The sequence below is a fragment of the Corvus cornix genome, chromosome 20, assembly GCF_000738735.6.
Source record: "Corvus cornix cornix isolate S_Up_H32 chromosome 20, ASM73873v5, whole genome shotgun sequence".
Classification (NCBI taxonomy): Eukaryota; Metazoa; Chordata; class Aves; order Passeriformes; family Corvidae; genus Corvus; species Corvus cornix.
In genome coordinates, this window is record NC_046349.1 from 11257456 (window position 1) to 11273579 (window position 16124).

General features: G+C 45.6%; 3 protein-coding genes across 4 annotated transcripts; 2 read left to right on the forward strand and 1 right to left on the reverse strand.

The window, feature by feature from the left end:
* The first annotated feature begins 527 nt into the window (after nt 1–527).
* Nucleotides 528–1709, forward strand: ATP5F1E (ATP synthase F1 subunit epsilon). The gene is made up of 3 exons (XM_039563262.1): nt 528–637; nt 817–943; nt 1576–1709. The coding sequence occupies exons 1-2, from the start codon at nt 606–608 to the stop codon at nt 938–940; spliced, it is 156 nt and encodes a 51-aa protein (XP_039419196.1). The 5' UTR covers nt 528–605; the 3' UTR covers nt 941–943; nt 1576–1709.
* An 813-nt stretch (nt 1710–2522) lies between these two features.
* Nucleotides 2523–10773, reverse strand: TUBB1 (tubulin beta 1 class VI). Of its 2 annotated transcripts, none has more exons than XM_039563259.1 (4): nt 10691–10773; nt 4890–4998; nt 4615–4725; nt 2523–4505 (listed from the first exon to the last, which is right to left on the reverse strand). In XM_039563259.1, exons 3-4 carry the CDS (start codon nt 4673–4675, stop codon nt 3427–3429), a joined length of 1140 nt encoding a protein of 379 aa, XP_039419193.1. In that variant the 5' UTR covers nt 4676–4725; nt 4890–4998; nt 10691–10773; the 3' UTR covers nt 2523–3426. The 2 variants fall into 2 exon arrangements, with proteins under 2 accessions (XP_039419193.1, XP_010395125.1); XM_010396823.4 differs by lacking the exon at nt 10691–10773 and adding an exon at nt 6460–10528.
* Nucleotides 10619–15513, forward strand: CTSZ (cathepsin Z). Its single transcript, XM_039563260.1, has 6 exons — nt 10619–10848; nt 11116–11279; nt 12936–13115; nt 13663–13813; nt 14039–14201; nt 14659–15513. Exons 1-6 carry the CDS (start codon nt 10715–10717, stop codon nt 14770–14772), a joined length of 906 nt encoding a protein of 301 aa, XP_039419194.1. The 5' UTR covers nt 10619–10714; the 3' UTR covers nt 14773–15513.
* The last annotated feature ends 611 nt before the right edge of the window (nt 15514–16124 follow it).

Below are 16124 nucleotides of genomic sequence, written 5' to 3' on the forward strand. Positions count from 1 at the left end.
GGGGTAAGAACAGACTTAGATGCGAAAACCACCCTTTTAACCACTTGGTCGGATTCTGAGATTACAACAAACTATTTAGGAAGGAGTTAATGTGTAACTAACACAACTGCTATATAACTAGCCATGAGCCTCACAGAAAACTTCGCCTTAACATTTATCATGTTTCCGGCAAATTACCGGCTCTGAACCACTGAACCAACACACTCACTCCCATCGTTTTGGACAGCGAGGCAGGCCCCGGCCGGCCACAGGAGGAGGCGGAGCCGGGACCCTCCCACACGGGGAGAGGCCCACACCTTTCCCGAACAGCCACAGCCGGGACCAGCTGCGATGAGCCCGCGGGCACGGCCCGGCACCGCCACAGCCGCACCCACCGCCCCTCACGGCCCCGGGGCCGCCCGGGCCGGGCAGAAGGGGCGGGCGAGCCCGGGGAGGGTCAGGCGGAAAGGGCGGGAGCCGCGCGCCCGAACGGAGCCCTCTGATTGGTCGTTGCAGGAGGCGCGTACCCGTGAGCGGCGACGCGCGTGAGCAGCTCCCGCCCGCTGATTGGCCGGCGGGTACGTCCCCTGCGGCGCGCGCTGACCTTGTCGCGCGGAGCCGCAGCCATGGTGGCGTATTGGCGACAGGCCGGGCTCAGGTACCGCTGTCGCGACAGCCCCGCGACAGGGCGGGAGTGAGGGCGTGGCGGGGAGGCGCTATCAGGGAGTGCCGGGCGGGTGCGGTCACACCGGTGGGGGGGGAAGGAGGGTTTGGGGCCGGGGGAGGCGGCTTTGGGCCCGGGCTCGGGTCTCACCGCCCTCTGTCCCCCGGCCGCAGCTACATCCGGTACTCGCAGATCTGCGCCCAGGCCGTGCGGGCCGCCCTGAAGCCGCAGTACAAAGCGGAGGCGGAGAGGGCGGCGGCGGCCACGGTGAAAACGGTGAAACCCAAAAAGGAGTGAAATGTAAGTGAGTGGGGTGGGTTGGGCGCGGGGTTGGAGCTCTGCAGTGCGGGGGTCAGGTAAGCGATGGTCTGTAACTGCCGAGTCCGTTAATCCCCAATATCTGGAAATAATCAGCTCGATTTCCAGGCATGGGAGTGGAGGGGATTGCAGCTGGTGTGCGAGTGTGCGCAGGTGTCTGTGACCCGATTACGTGTGAGATCGGAAACTGCTTAATCTCATTAGTGAAGTGAGATGTACTGTCTGTCAAGCTCTGCCTTGAACCACTTGGGGTTTGGTCAGACTTTTTGTGGGCTTACACAGAACAGTTGGGGCTCTGCCGTGATGCTCATTGCATCAGGTTTTTCTGTGATGTTCACATGCTTCATACTTGCTAAGCCAGCAGACAGCCTCTCTGAATTCCTCCTTCCCCTGATCAGCAAACTCGTTGTCACAAAGGGCTCTTTGCGAGACAGATACTACTTGTACCTTTATTTGTGGCATTGCATACATCACAAGCAGCTGAAATGTTTTCTGTTCTGAATAGACCAACTTCTATTCCTGATCTAAAATTAAATATTATTATTACCTTTTATTTGAAGAGTACCTTACACATACTCTTGAATCTAACAACTCATATTTTAAATCTCTTGTAGGAGCTGATCTGTGGTGAATAACTGCAGTGCTGTAGGCATGCTCAAGACTCTGCGATGTAATGTCATTACATGAACTGTAGAACTTGCCTCTGTATGTAAATTGGCATCCTAATAAATGTAATTTCTGAATGTGTGGAAAGTGTTGTTCCTCTTGAAACAAAGTTTCTCTTCTGCAGAGACATTCAGGTTTCACTTCTGATAAAAGACTGCTTTTACCACAGTCTGGACATTCAGTGGCAACACTGTTTATTTTTAAGCCAAATCTCTTTTTGAGTTTCATGCTGATATTTCAGGTTCATAAGTGAGTGAGAGATTTAATTGTTTAAAACTTTCCTGCCTACTACATTTTAATGATTACTTTGGAAAAAAATCCTGGCGAAAATCTATATCAACAGAGAACATAGTATATTATTTTGAAAACTGGAAGTAGAGTATTGTGCCATGGACGTGCTGCTGGGATTCTAATCTCCAAATCTGTCTGAGACACTGAGCAGTGAATCAGGAATTGGGAGACCTGGTTTCATGTAAAAGGTGGGGAAGGAGACAGTGGAATCTGAATTGTTTATCCTCATTAACACTTTGTCATGAAAGGCAGGAGAGGGAGAGGCACACACGTTCCCTGGGAAGCAGAAATGGAGGGTGACATTTCTCTTGGCTGGGAGGCAAAGATGTACTTTGACATGCGTGGTTTTGGGGGAGGTATTTGCATTTTCCTGCTGCTGTGTGTCCTCACAGCAGGGGTGACATTGTCCCAGTGCACAGGAGAATTGGCTTCAGGTTCCTTCACCAAGACTGAACTCAAACATGAGGCATTACTTTCTTCAGAGTATAACAAACCTTTTCATCTAAGAGTATAATGAATGCAATTCAAAGTTAGTTATTGCAAGAATAAACTATGGGTTCTTGTCTATCAACTGTTTCAAGTATAAAACTGTTTTATAGAATGGTATATAATCTTTATTTAAAAGAATATTATAAATACATTGTTAAGTAGACAGCTGTGATGGCAAGAAATTTTTCACTGAAGGCAAAATATGATTTTGTTTTAGTGACTTCCATGTAACTTATATTAACAAGCTGCAAACCATTCTATGTCATTTTTGTTGTACTGAATGTTAGGAAAAAATTTACAGTAGTTAGTACCTAGGAAAAAAAATACCACACCAAAACTTTTACACAATGTCACAACTTAGTGTGCTAATGTAACTCAACCTGTAGTTAGAAATAGAAACAAACCACACCATAATAATGAATACAAGCTCTGCAATAATATAAGCCAGCAATGTGAGAGAAAATAAGAATGTGCATATTCAGTCATTTTCCCCCTGATGTTTCTGCAGATCTGCATCAGTCTGTGGAGTGATAGCAGAAGAGTCACTGCCTTTGCAGGCCTTAGAGATGTGCACATGTTCCTAAACCAGTAACAAGTTCACAATCAACAAGGGACTGTTGATTGTGATTACCTGAGAATAAATAAATGTGATGAACTGACAGCATAATTTGCTATTGCTTATGATCCTGATCTATATACACAGGCACAGTGGCTGTATAGTACATTCAGTATCTGGTGATTGTATTCTAAAAGTTAATGCATTTACAGGAAAGGCTGTTATGAGACAATTTGTCTTCATAGTAGATTGGTTTTGGGAGAGATTCAGTGTCAACAGTTGTTTAAGACAGTAAAGCAGAGCTGCCATTAATTTCAAAAGCATTGTGTTGTAATATCAGATATACTTGGCCAGATGCAGGGAAAAAATTCTGAAGAATGTTATTTTGGGCATGCAGATGATGGCTATTGCTTTGTCTTTAGTGAATGTGAACAGGCTCATTTGGACAATGTTTGGATACTTTTTACTCTGCTTCCTTTTCTGGCTTGGGTTCTGCTTCCACTTCTACCTCTTCAAATTCCTCCACATCTGCAGTGGCATCCTGGTACTGCTGGTACTCGGACACAAGGTCATTGGTGTTACCTTCTGCTTCAGAAAACTCCATCTCATCCATGCCTTCCCCCGTGTACCAGTGGAGAAACGCTTTCCTTCTGAACATGGCCGAGAACTGTTCGGACACCCTGATGAAGAGCTCCTGGATGGCCGTGTTATTGCCAATAAAAGTGGCTGCCATCCTCAGCCCTCGTGGCGGGATGTCACACACGGCCACTTTGACATTGTTAGGGATCCACTCCACAAAGTAGGAGCTGTTCTTGGTCTGGATAGACAGCAGCTGCTCATCCACTTCCTTGGTGGACATTCTGCCCCTGAAGATGCAGGCGACGGTGAGGTAGCGCCCGCGGCGGGGGTCGCAGGCTGCCATCATATTCCGAGCATCAAACATCTGCTGGGTGAGCTCTGGCACCGTCAGGGCCCGGTACTGCTGGCTGCCCCGAGCTGTCAGCGGGGCAAAGCCTGGCATGAAGAAGTGCAGGCGAGGAAAGGGCACCATGTTGACAGCCAGCTTCCGCAGATCCGCGTTCAGCTGGCCAGGGAAACGCAGCGAGGTGGTGACGCCACTCATCGTTAGGGATACCAAGTGGTTGAGGTCCCCATAGGTGGGATTGGTGAGCTTTAATGTCCTAAAGCATATATCATACAGAGCTTCATTGTCAATGCAAAAGGTTTCATCTGTGTTCTCTATCAGCTGGTGGATGGAGAGGATGGCATTGTACGGTTCCACCACCGTGTCGGATACCTTGGGTGAGGGCACGACGCTGAAGGTGTTCATGATCCTGTCAGGATATTCCTCTCTGATCTTGTTGATGAGGAGTGTCCCCATGCCTGAACCTGTGCCACCACCAAGGGAATGGATGAGCTGGAATCCCTGAAGGCAGTCACAGCTCTCACACTCATTCCTGACCACATCCATGACGTTTTCAATCAGTTCAGCACCTTCTGTGTAATGGCCCTTGGCCCAGTTGTTGCCAGCACCTGAATTACCTGTGAACAGAATTACAGAAAGAACAGCCAAAAAGTTAACGAGAATTCTGAAAGGAGTTCCATGGGACAGTTGCCTGCAGTCAGTTTGCTGGCAGTGTGCTGTCCATACCATGGATAAAGTTGTCAGGTCGAAAGAGGGGGCCGATTTTGCTGGACCGGACACTGTCCATCGTCCCAGGCTCCAGGTCCACCAGGATGGAACGGGGCACGTATTTATGGGCTGGAACAAAACAAAATGAATGCATGTAATTACTGCTAGAGGTCAAAGAAACAGGCTTACAATCCACTCTGGAAAGTCCAATCCACCTATATAGTGGTTTAGGGGTTTTGTGGGTTTTTTAATTACTTATTTTACTCTCCCTCTTGGGTCTGCTGAGCACTTACAATAAGCCTCATTGAAGTACACGTTAATTCGCTCCAGCTGCAGTGGTGAATCCCCACGATAGTTCCCAGTGATGTCAATCCCATGTTCCTCACCAAGCACCTCCCAGAACTGCAAAAGGAAAGAGGTACAATGCACGGAGAATGATTTATTTATTTTCAGCACAACATGTTCAGCACCAGCTCTGGGAACTGTGCCTGAAGCAGGGGATGCTTTGCCATGTACTTACCAGATCAGAACAGGGATCCTTGTCTACCCCTCCCAAATAAATTCAAGGGAAAAGTTTAGCAGACCATTTATGCTATGCCCACACACTAATAGGTGGAGGGCCTCGATTTGTTCTCTTTATAGTAAAAGAAAACTGATATTAATTTAAAAGTTTAAATAACAGTTACTACTTGGTATGAGCTTAACTAAAAGGTTGTGGGGGTGTGGATTAGGGAGAGTTGCTTTGAGTCCTGTCATGCACGAATAGGACCATAGCATGACAAAGCTGGCACAGGCAAATTTGTACATGAGCAAGGCTTTCCACAAACAGCTGCTGGTCCTAAACACCCTATCTTGACACTCACATGGATGTGCTCTTGTGCTGGGCTCTTATCTGGGCAGCAGCCACAGCAGTGTTCATGCAGTCACACCCACCCACTGTAATGACCAGGCTATTCTAATATTAAAAGTCTCCTGGGTTAGCATCCAGTCCCATTTTGAGTGTACAAATACACCACTGCCAACTTGTGCATGTTCCATGCTTCATGTTCCATTAAAAGGAATCAGGATGAGATTTGTGGAAGAAAAAAAAGGAGGAAGAACACAACAGAACCATCCCTCAACTATCCCATGTCTTAAAAGATCTTCCAGCCCAAACCAGATAATTTTTTGACAACTCCCTACTTATCAATTAAAAAAAAAAAAAAAAGGATGGACATCACACAGCATGAAGTAATTGAGGGTTTTTTTACTCCTAACCTAGAAAGTCAGCAATAGTGACTGCCCTCTGCGTCACAGCATGCCAGTGTTTGAGCTACACAAAAATACTCCAAATGACGTCTGTCTCTCACAGGAGGCCAGTGACACTTTACACACTCTTAACACAGGTTATGCTGTTGATTAATATGATCCCATATGATCTTTAAGGCCCCTTCCAATCCAAACCATTGTATGATTCTATGATATTAATGAATAAAATGTGGCAGAGTTGCTGCTGCATGGCTGAACTAAAGTACCTGTAACACAAGTTCACAGCCCTGGAATTACTGGCTCCATCACTTGTCCCAGTATTTTGCAGAGTGTATGAGCTCCCCCTGGGAATATGAGTCCCAGCAGGAATGCTCTGGAGCACTTGTAATCACTGTGCCATGGCTATTGCAAATGAACATTAAACTTTGCATGAGGAGCAAACCCAGCTTTTGGCTTTTCATACCAAAGTACTCAAGTTCCCTGCTAACATGCCATGCTTCCCATCATCGAGTTAACAAGGTAATTGTTCCCCCCCAAAAGTCCCCATCCATTGATGATGTTTGCATTGCTACCTCTGATCTCCTACTAATGATCAGTGTTGAAAAGAGACCTTACCTTGGATCCAATTTGGTTCCCACACTGGCCAATCTGCAGGTGCACAATTTCACGCATTTTGTGTGGCTCGGACCTGTTGGTGGCTACAACCTCACCCAGGGCTCTCCAGCTGCAGTCCCCAGAAAAAGCCCTCTGCCTGCTGCTCTATCAGCTACACCCAGCACAGCCCCGCCCCAGGGGCCCTTTTATACCCGAGGGACTGTCACTCAGCCAGCCAGGGGAGTAGCCAGCCCCAGGCATTGCACCAGGAGCCAAGGGCCTCTTTACTGCCTGGGTACAGGTACAACAGAACAGGTGCATCACTGAGTGGCTTGGAAAGCAACATTGTCACATGCACCCTCTCACAATTGATTCCAGTTCTCTGTGCAGCAGCGTGATGCATGAATATATGTGCATATTCTAGTTGTGTTTCATTATTTTATATTAGACATAATCTATATACAAATGTATGTGCATATCTAGAGATTATAGCCCAAAGTGAGTGATCTTAATTTACTAAGCACATGTGCTTCTGCAACATAATTTAAATTTTAGCATCATATGAGTCATAGAGGACAACACCCATAATAAAAACAGTAACAACTTGTGAGCAGGGGCCTCCTATAATCACAACATTTAGTGCATTGCAAGGAAAACTCCACTAACAAGCATTATTCCCAGTGTCTGACTGCATGCAGGAGGGGGACAGGAGCAGTAACAAAAAATACTTTGTAATACATAGATAGAACACTGCACTCTCAGTGATGCATGGTCCTTAAAAAGTTATAAGAATCCATCATTTACAGCCAAAACTTGAATTAACTTGTGGCTAGGTTGCACGGATGCTCTTTCTCTCTCCCTCTCTCTCTTCATTTCCTGACATTAAGAAATAACTGCATTTCTAATATTTCTTAATTTCTTATATCTCAGATGTACTTCAGACCTTGCCAGGAAAATGTTAGAGGTGAAAACTCCATTCCACTGAAGTTGTCTGAAGTGAACTGTAACATTCACTGAGTGAAACATCTCACTGTGTTAAAGGAAACTATGTGAGGCAGAACAAAACACAACACAGTCATGTTTGGCTGCTGATAACCAGGACCAGTATCACTGAGCAGCAGAAACCCAGGATGGACTAATTTCTGGAAGCCTAGAGCAGTTTCATTACATGTCAAATGACTGCCACTGCCTTGCAAGTGTTCCCTTTAAGGATGGGGAAAGGAACTATAATTAGAAAAGCACCTTAAATTATTTAACATTAAATGGTGACACTGGCTTGACTCACTGAAGGTAACTACTTTGCCACCTTATGGGTTGCTAGAGATAAGGAATTTCTGAACTTCCATATTGTTCCAGAAGAAAAATCAGCTTATTCCAGGCTTCCCCCACTGCTCAATGACTTCCAGTTCTCCCACCAGCCAATGAAGAAACACAACTGCTCCTAACACAGAGTTCAGCACCAGAAGCGCATTGCAAAAGAGTAGAGAGCAAACATCCTGTCTGCCATGCTATGAGCATACTCAGTAGGGAGCAATAAAAGGAAGACTTTGAGTTCAGGTAGATTAATTTTGTTTCCTTAAAACACAATCATTTTATCATTTTACAAAAGATAGGTATTCTCTAAGCCATTCAGTTTACCCAGCAAGATATGCAAAAGTTCTGTCCAATTGCCACATTCACAATATTTCCCACAATGGTTTTGGATATTCTCTACAATTCCCTAAGAGAATTCTGAAAAGGTTATTTGGACATTTACTTTAAAAGCAAATCTCATTTTATTTATGCACATTTCATACTTGTTTTCTCCAACCATCCTTAGCTAAGAGCAATAATGGAGATCTGAGCTGTATATTCAGTTGCTGGATTCTGAATGGGAGCTGCCTTGACACAATGTCAGCAGAGAGCTGCTGGCACTAAATAAATACTCTTTAAAATATGCAATGTATTCACAAAAGACGCAGCTTGGGAAGAAGAGGCTGAAGGTGCTAATTCACTGTCCAAAAATATGACAAAATAATTTCAGCAATAAATATATTTGCTGAGCACATCTCAGAAGGAAAGGGGAAAAAGAGAAGTGAAATAAATATGTAATCACTAAATAAGGGTTTTTCCTCTTGCTGAAAATAGCTCCCTAGAATCATGTGCCTCCTCTGAAGTGCTTCCTTATAGAGTCTTAAAAATTCTGGCACATGACACCAGGTAGCTGAGATGCTTTGTGAAGCAGATGTGGGTTCGGGCCTCTTTTCCCTCTCCTTCCCATCTGCATTTCTGTGAACCTCTAAGTCTGACTTTACCCCAGACCTAGCTTATGAGGGGCGTGTTTCTGTGTAGATTTAGTTGCAGGCCTGTCCCTGCTCAGCCCTGAGAAGCCCCAAGCCTGTTAACAGCCCAAGGCACTTCCCAGGAACGGCTGTGGCACATGTGCAGCTGCAGATTAGCAGAGTCACTGGGGAGAGAGGGGACTGTGCTGGATGAGCTGACTCCGAGGGACTTTTGGCACCGGGGAGATTAGGAGCAGCCTGGCACTGGGCACAGCTATTACAGCTGTCCTACAGTGTCTATTATCAGGCTGCCCACTGCTTCCAGTGCCTCCAGAGCAGGCCCCAGATACCACAGCCCTGGTGATGGGTTTGAGCTGAGACCACAAAGAAGCCAGGCTTTTGTGGTTATGGGGCCTTTTGTTGTTGTTTTTGGTTTTTTCATTGATTTTTGGTCTTTCTGCTGCAACCCACTGGCGAAAAATATGCATGTGAAGGGAGGCATTCTGGAATGCCTTTAGTTTTTAAAATACAGTTTGCTTGGGAGTGTGGCTGTTGTCAAGGCGGACATAAAAGCCACACTAGTCATAAACTATAGTTGAGAAAGGTAGAAAGATTTTTTATTTTTTCTATTGCTATTCTTATACCTCTTCATAATCGCTGTGGTCTAATTTAGGATTAGCTGCTTAGCAAACAATGACAAGGCTGTCTAACAAGCAATGACCATTCAGGCAGTAAACAACCAGCTATACAAGCAAAAGTATAGTTGCTACACATTATCTACAAGTTTTTCTTTGTACACTCTCAATATAACATAACAAGAACATCCTCCCTTTGTGTCCAGAACATCTTCTCTTATTAATTATCTTCTTGGCCTTCTCTGTAGGTTTTACTAAAGCTGCAGAATTTCACTGTAATATTCTCACGAGTAAATTCTGACTGGTTTCAAGTCTGATTCTGAGAGATTGACAGTCCAGCTGTCAATCTCCTCATGGGAGGAACTGGCTTTTCAGAGTAGCAGAGAAGATTGTTGAGAGGAAAGCCTATTCAGTTTGAGATAAGCCTGGCTACAGGCCATCAGGTAATTTTAGAGAGATCTGTGTATGGCTACCAGACGAGCTGATGCAAGTCTCAGCTAACCTGGGCTAGCTGCATCACCCTTAGGAATGCTACCAAAAACCATTGCATTCAACACACAGGCTTGGTTCTTTCTTTGCCATTTCTTTTGGTGCATTGGTTCCCAGTGCCTCAGTTTCTCTATTCATAGTGTGGACCTAATAAGCCTCAGGCCTTCTACAAAAAGTGCTGAGAGCTAAGGAAGAGAAGCTATGAGGGGAGAACTGTTTGTGGTTTACTAAACCTGTTTATCAAACATGAAAGCTTCTAGCTAATGTATGGAAAGGAGACTGGTAATCCATTCACACAGTCACTAGAACCTTCTGCAGGAAAATTAGAAAACTGTTTTTACTATTGAGTAGATCTTCTAGCAGATAATAAAGAATTTTCAGATGCCTGAACCCTAAGGAGCAGCCGAGTAAATGGACACAGGCCTGTGTTTCTTTGCTAATTGTAGCATTAAAGGGCTTGAGAAATTCAGAACTTGGGACCAGGAAAAAACCACAACCAAACAAAAAAACCAGTCACAGTCGCTGGCCACAGTGTAGCGCAATGCTGAGGTGTCAGACCAAAGGTAAAGAAGCCTGTAACAGGGCCTGGCCCAGATACAAGTCCTCTTGTCACAACGCATGTGATCAGATTTTTGAGCGTGTGAGCTGGAAACGTCACTGGGCGCTGGGAACACGGGATCTCAGTTTGTTCCTCATCCCCAAGAGATCCACCGGGCGGCCTTGGCGCGGGCTCAGCGGAGCGCAGCCCGGCACAGGGCGCTCCCCGAGGGCTGTCCCCGCCCGCCGCAGGTGAGCGCGCCCGCCCGGCCCCGCCCCGCCCGTCCCTCCGCGCCTCCCGCCGCCCTTAAACCCCGGTGCCGGCCATACCCCGGGAGCCGTCGCTGTCCCAGCATGGCCACGCTGCTCCAGCCCCTCATCCTGCTACTGCTTTGCGGCTGCCTCTGCCCGCCCGCCCGCGCCGGGCTCTACTTCAGGGAAGGGCAGCACTGCTACAAACCGGCCCTGCGCAAGGCTCCCGGACTCAGGTGAGGTTGGGCCCCTCCCGGGTCGGCGGAGAGAAGCGCTGGGCAAGGGCTGGGCAGGCACAGCCAGGCTTTGGGGGGGGCCCGCGGCCGCTCCGGCCCTGCCGGGGCTGGGGAGGGCTGAGGGGCTGGGGGGGGCGGTCACGTGGCCCCGCTGGACACTCGCGGCCTCCTTACGAAACTCGGTGAAATCCGTGGTTTTAAAAAAAACACCCGCCCGTCCTCCGCCCGAGGATGCCGGCGCTACTTCCTCGTCCCGTCCCCCTGCAGGACGTACCCCCGCCCGCACGAGTACCTGGACGTGTCGGCGCTGCCGCAGAGCTGGGACTGGAGGAACGTGGACGGGGTGAATTACGCCAGCACCACTCGGAACCAGCACATCCCCCAGTACTGCGGGTCCTGCTGGGCCCACGGCAGCACCAGCGCCTTGGCAGGTACGCTCGGGCTCACCTGCCGGGCTGGCTCCCCGCTGGAATCGGGAGTTTTCGGGAAGCAAAGGAAGTTTAGCTTCAGGTTACTGACAGCTGGTAAAAGGTGCTAAATCACTGCAGGGACTAACGCAGCAAAACCGAGGCTGAGATGTCTGTGAATACACCAGAACAGTGGGGATGCCCACGGTGAAGGCAAGGAAGGTTGGTTTCAATAGAAAAAGCAATCAGAGTGAGGCTGCCTCCACCTTATCCAAAGGGAACAAGGAGGGAATGCTGGTGTGTGGTTAAAAACCTGTGTGCAGAAGGAACGTGGCCATAGGTCCTCCCAAAGTGCTCTTTAGGTCCTGGGGTGAGAGCTGGGGTTTCTGCCCTCCCCTCGGAGGTGTGGTGATGGCAGCAGCAGATGCAAAAAAGTTGTCAGGTCTCCTTCCCTTTCTGGTACCTCAGCCTGCTGCACTACAGCAGGGGCTCCCCAGCCATGCTGGGAATAAGGAAATGAAAGAAGTTGCCTCTTGTCAACAAAGGAGTCCTGTCATTCAAATGAACCGACCACTACAGCAGACACACAAATCTGATTTCAGCAGGAATCTTCCTATTGGCCTTTTTCTCAGTCAAGGGGAAGCAGTGGTTTGCTACAGATGGAGAAGTAATGGTTCTAGAGAGAATACCTGATTTGCATGCAACAGTTACGTGCTGGAGAAGCACTGCTTTCACAGGGAGGCTGTAGGAAATTTACCTGTGAAGTAGAAATAGAGGAAACTGGGGAGAAGGGGGAAGACAAGGCAGGTGTGAGCAGACAGCAGGAATCATGCAGGATAGAGTCCTAGGCAGTACAAGGATATGGACATGTATGACACCTGCCAGGATGGAGTGAAGTACTAGGATAGGTAAAATACAGCAACTTGCAGAAGATTAGGGTGGGATGATAGCTCCTAGTTCTGTCGAGAATGTTTGAATGTTGTTGGTACTAATAGGATTTGAAGTATTACAGTGGCAGCAGTTAAGGCTATTAATGCAGAGAAGCAGTTTATGAATACTCCAGGAAGCTTTTCTGCCAAGTAAGCTGCTTGTTTCTGACAAAATAAGGCAGCAGGGTGGCAGTGCCTGTCTGAGATGGCAGGATAACAGTGAGATGCTGATGTAACAGCAAGGAGATCACTCTGAAAGCCTTCTGTTGCATTAAGACTGTCTCTCAGAGCCAGCAACCTGGGCTCCACAGGCTTATGTTTATGCATGGTCTTACACATAAATCTCTACTCCTGTAAAATACTGGTCAGAGCTGTTTTTATGATGTGTATTTGAAAACTCTTTGCTGTCAAAGTCAGAAATCAGATCCAGAAGTTTTCAGTTTTCTTTTAAATTAAAAGAGGTCTAGGGCTCTTCAAGGCTTTAGACAGAGCTTACTCATCTGCATGTTTTTGCTGAGTTTTTAATGGAAAAAAACCCTCCTAATGGAAACCCACAATAATAACTCAGCCTCTGGTTTGAATTAGGTCATGCTGTGTTCCTCACTGCAGACAGCAGAGGCTTTTCCAACCACAAGTGCTGCTGTCTGCAAACAGTTACAGGTTCAATGAAGAGGAAGCAGTTTCAAAACCAGTTGCAGTGTGTAGCCACCCACGCATGCCAGTCACAAACCCCAGTTTCTTATCCTTACAGACCGAATCAACATCAAGAGGAAAGGTGCCTGGCCTTCTGCCTACCTGTCTGTCCAGAATGTCATCGACTGTGCTGACGCCGGGTCCTGCGAGGGCGGGGACCACTCTGGGGTCTGGATGTATGCCCACGACCACGGCATTCCCGACGAGACCTGCAACAACTACCAAGCCAAGGATCAAAGTAGGATGTCTCTGCTTTGTTGTAGGATTTCTTCCCAGGTTTAGTGTATTCTTGGGTTTTCAGAGTAGTGGTTCCTGCCATTTGACTGACAGAACAGGTTTTCTTTACGGGCCTGTGTGTGTCTCCTACTCCATACAGACAGCGTAGCACTAAATCATGCTCAGGCAAGTTTGCACAGCTGGATTGCTTTAACTTAATCTCATAAATCTGTGACACACAATCTCTAATGTACTGAAATATTTACAAGTGTCACCTCAAGCTGAACAAAGGAGAAATTTAACCTTTGGCTGGTCATGTATGACTGGAATGGTTTCTCTATGTCTTCAATGAAGCACTTACGAAGTAAAGAACAGTAACTGGTGACAATAGGGACTTTAAATGTGGTTTCCAGAAAATAATTGAGTTCACCAGAGAGAATATGTATTAATAATTACTCTGAAGTTATTAATATCTGCCTCAATTGAATTATAAAAGCTTAGTGTCCGACTATTACTTCATTTGAAGAAAAGCAACCTCCTGCAGTGGTACTCTCACCTCTGTTTTATAGAGTGTAAGAAGTTCAACCAGTGTGGAACTTGTGTCACTTTTGGAGAATGCCACGTGATCAAGAACTACACTCTCTGGAAAGTTGCTGACTATGGATCTATCAGTGGAAGAGAAAAAATGATGGCAGAAATCTATGTTAATGGGCCAATTAGGTAAAAAAGAAAATGTTTATATACTAGTAATATAGGGAGTGAAATACTTGAAACTCAGTGTACATTTTCACTCTAGTACGTGACGAAGTTCTGCACTAATATGCAGACTTCAGTTTGTACATAAACTGAGCTCAGAATTCAAAATGCAAGAAAACCAATTGGTTTTTAGCCAGGTCCCTGCCCTGATCCCCTTGTATGAAAACTTCTCTCTCTGTTTTCTTACAGCTGTGGCATAATGGCTACTGAAAAGCTGGATGCTTACACGGGGGGACTGTACACCGAGTACAACCCCTCACCTACAGTGAATCACATCGTGTCTGTGGCTGGCTGGGGAGTGGAGAATGGGATAGAATATTGGATAGTTCGTAACTCCTGGGGTGAGCCTTGGGTAAGGAGACATGGGAACATACTTTTGACTTTGGAGGGAAGGTGGGGTTTGTCACTTGCAAAGCTACAGTCTGTGGATATAGAAGTTAGAACTGTCTTTGAACTAGACTAGTAGTTTAAAAATGAAACCCAGCTAATCTGAAGACAAGAATATTTGGCCAAAGCTACTGGAGTAATGTCAGCTCTATCCCAAATTCTACCTTTCAAGGGTGTGCAACTCTTGTTACGGGCAACTGGAAGTTGCTGTTAGTTGTAGGCAAAAATCCAATCACATACTAAACTGGATGAGTAGGATCTAAATTCACCAAAGCAGGTTGCTCCATATGAATCCAGGGTTACACTTCAGCTTGAGTGAATTCCTACATTCACTTAAATTATCAGCTTTGGCAGAGCAGACAAAACATACAATTTCTACAGTTGTGTTTCCTAATTTACAATGCAAATTAATTCCTTTACAGGGTGAAAGAGGATGGCTGAGGATTGTGACAAGTGCCTATAAGGGTGGAAGAGGAGCAGACTACAATCTGGCTATTGAAGAGGACTGTGCCTATGGAGATCCTATACTTCCTTGATTCTACATGGTACACCTTTTTGTTTAGGTGCTTTGTTTGGAAGCTTCCTAGCACAACCTCTTTTTGTTTAAAGAATAGTAGCCTAAGACTCTCACAGTTCAACACCATCAGGCAGTTCTGCAAAACTAGCCCAGATGAAACATGCAATGCCTTCAAAAAATACAGAACTGCCTTGAGATAATTATTTACATCTTGAAGTAACTCACCCGTGAAGGAGTTGTCTACCTTGATGCACAGTATTAAAATCACACTGACTGAATTACAGAATCTGTACATGTAAATATCTATTTTTTTAAATACAAATCATGTAGAGGTATTGGAAAAGTATACTCAATATTTGGGTCTAGAGCTTATTTTAAATGCTCTGACAATACTAACCAAAGATGTTGCAATGATGCAAAAGCCATGGTAAGTCTGGACATGATAAATTCAAAATATTAAACCCTCTTTCCTGGACCTCCTGGTGAAACAGTGGTGTTGGAAGTCTCAAATGATGAGGTTGCTTTTATCCACCAAAATGCTATAATGGAAATTGACCAAAAGACAGTCTAAACACTTCCTAACTAATTAGTCTTTGCTCAAATTTCTTGCTTTAATATGTGATTGTGCCCTTTTCTTCTGAAGAGGCAAAATCTAAATTGCCATAACCCAGAACTCCTCACTAATTTGACAAATCAGTGCCATATCCAATGTTACTAATTGGCATTGTTAATTGCATTTAATAAACATATTTATCTCTTATGTGACTGGGTATTTATTATAAGAGCTTCTTAATGCATGTGTGTAGTTGTTTCCACCTCGATGCTGCTGTTTTCACTGGTCTTTTTCTTGTGAAAGGCCTGATGGACACGTTGATACAGCAACGATGCTGCTTCAAACACCTGCGTATGAACATGGTCACAGCATCACAAAAGGTTTAACACGTTAAAAATCATCTCCAGGGAGCAGTGCAGAGGAACTGTTTAGAGGAAGTGATACCAAGCTGAACACGGAAAAGCAAAAATAAATCTTGTTTAAACTGCTGGCAAAGTTGCAGTGATTATCACTAAGAGCTTGTACAGGGCTGCATCCTAAATTGATTGCCTATAGGGTGAATAGTTTCTGTTGTTAATGTTACAATTTACTTAAATTATGAAGACTAGGTCTCATGCAAGTTTAAATGGTGAGAGTTAGCTGGAATAATAGTAAATCTTCTATTCAAAGATAAGCAACTTTTGCCCTTTTCAGGTGCCTTCATTTACATCTAGCTGGACTTAGAATTTCAGTGTCTTTTAGAAAGTAGGTTCTTCAGAAAACAAATGTGCTTGGAAATGCAAAATGTGCTTGTTTGTTTAAAAGTGAGGGGTGGAAAG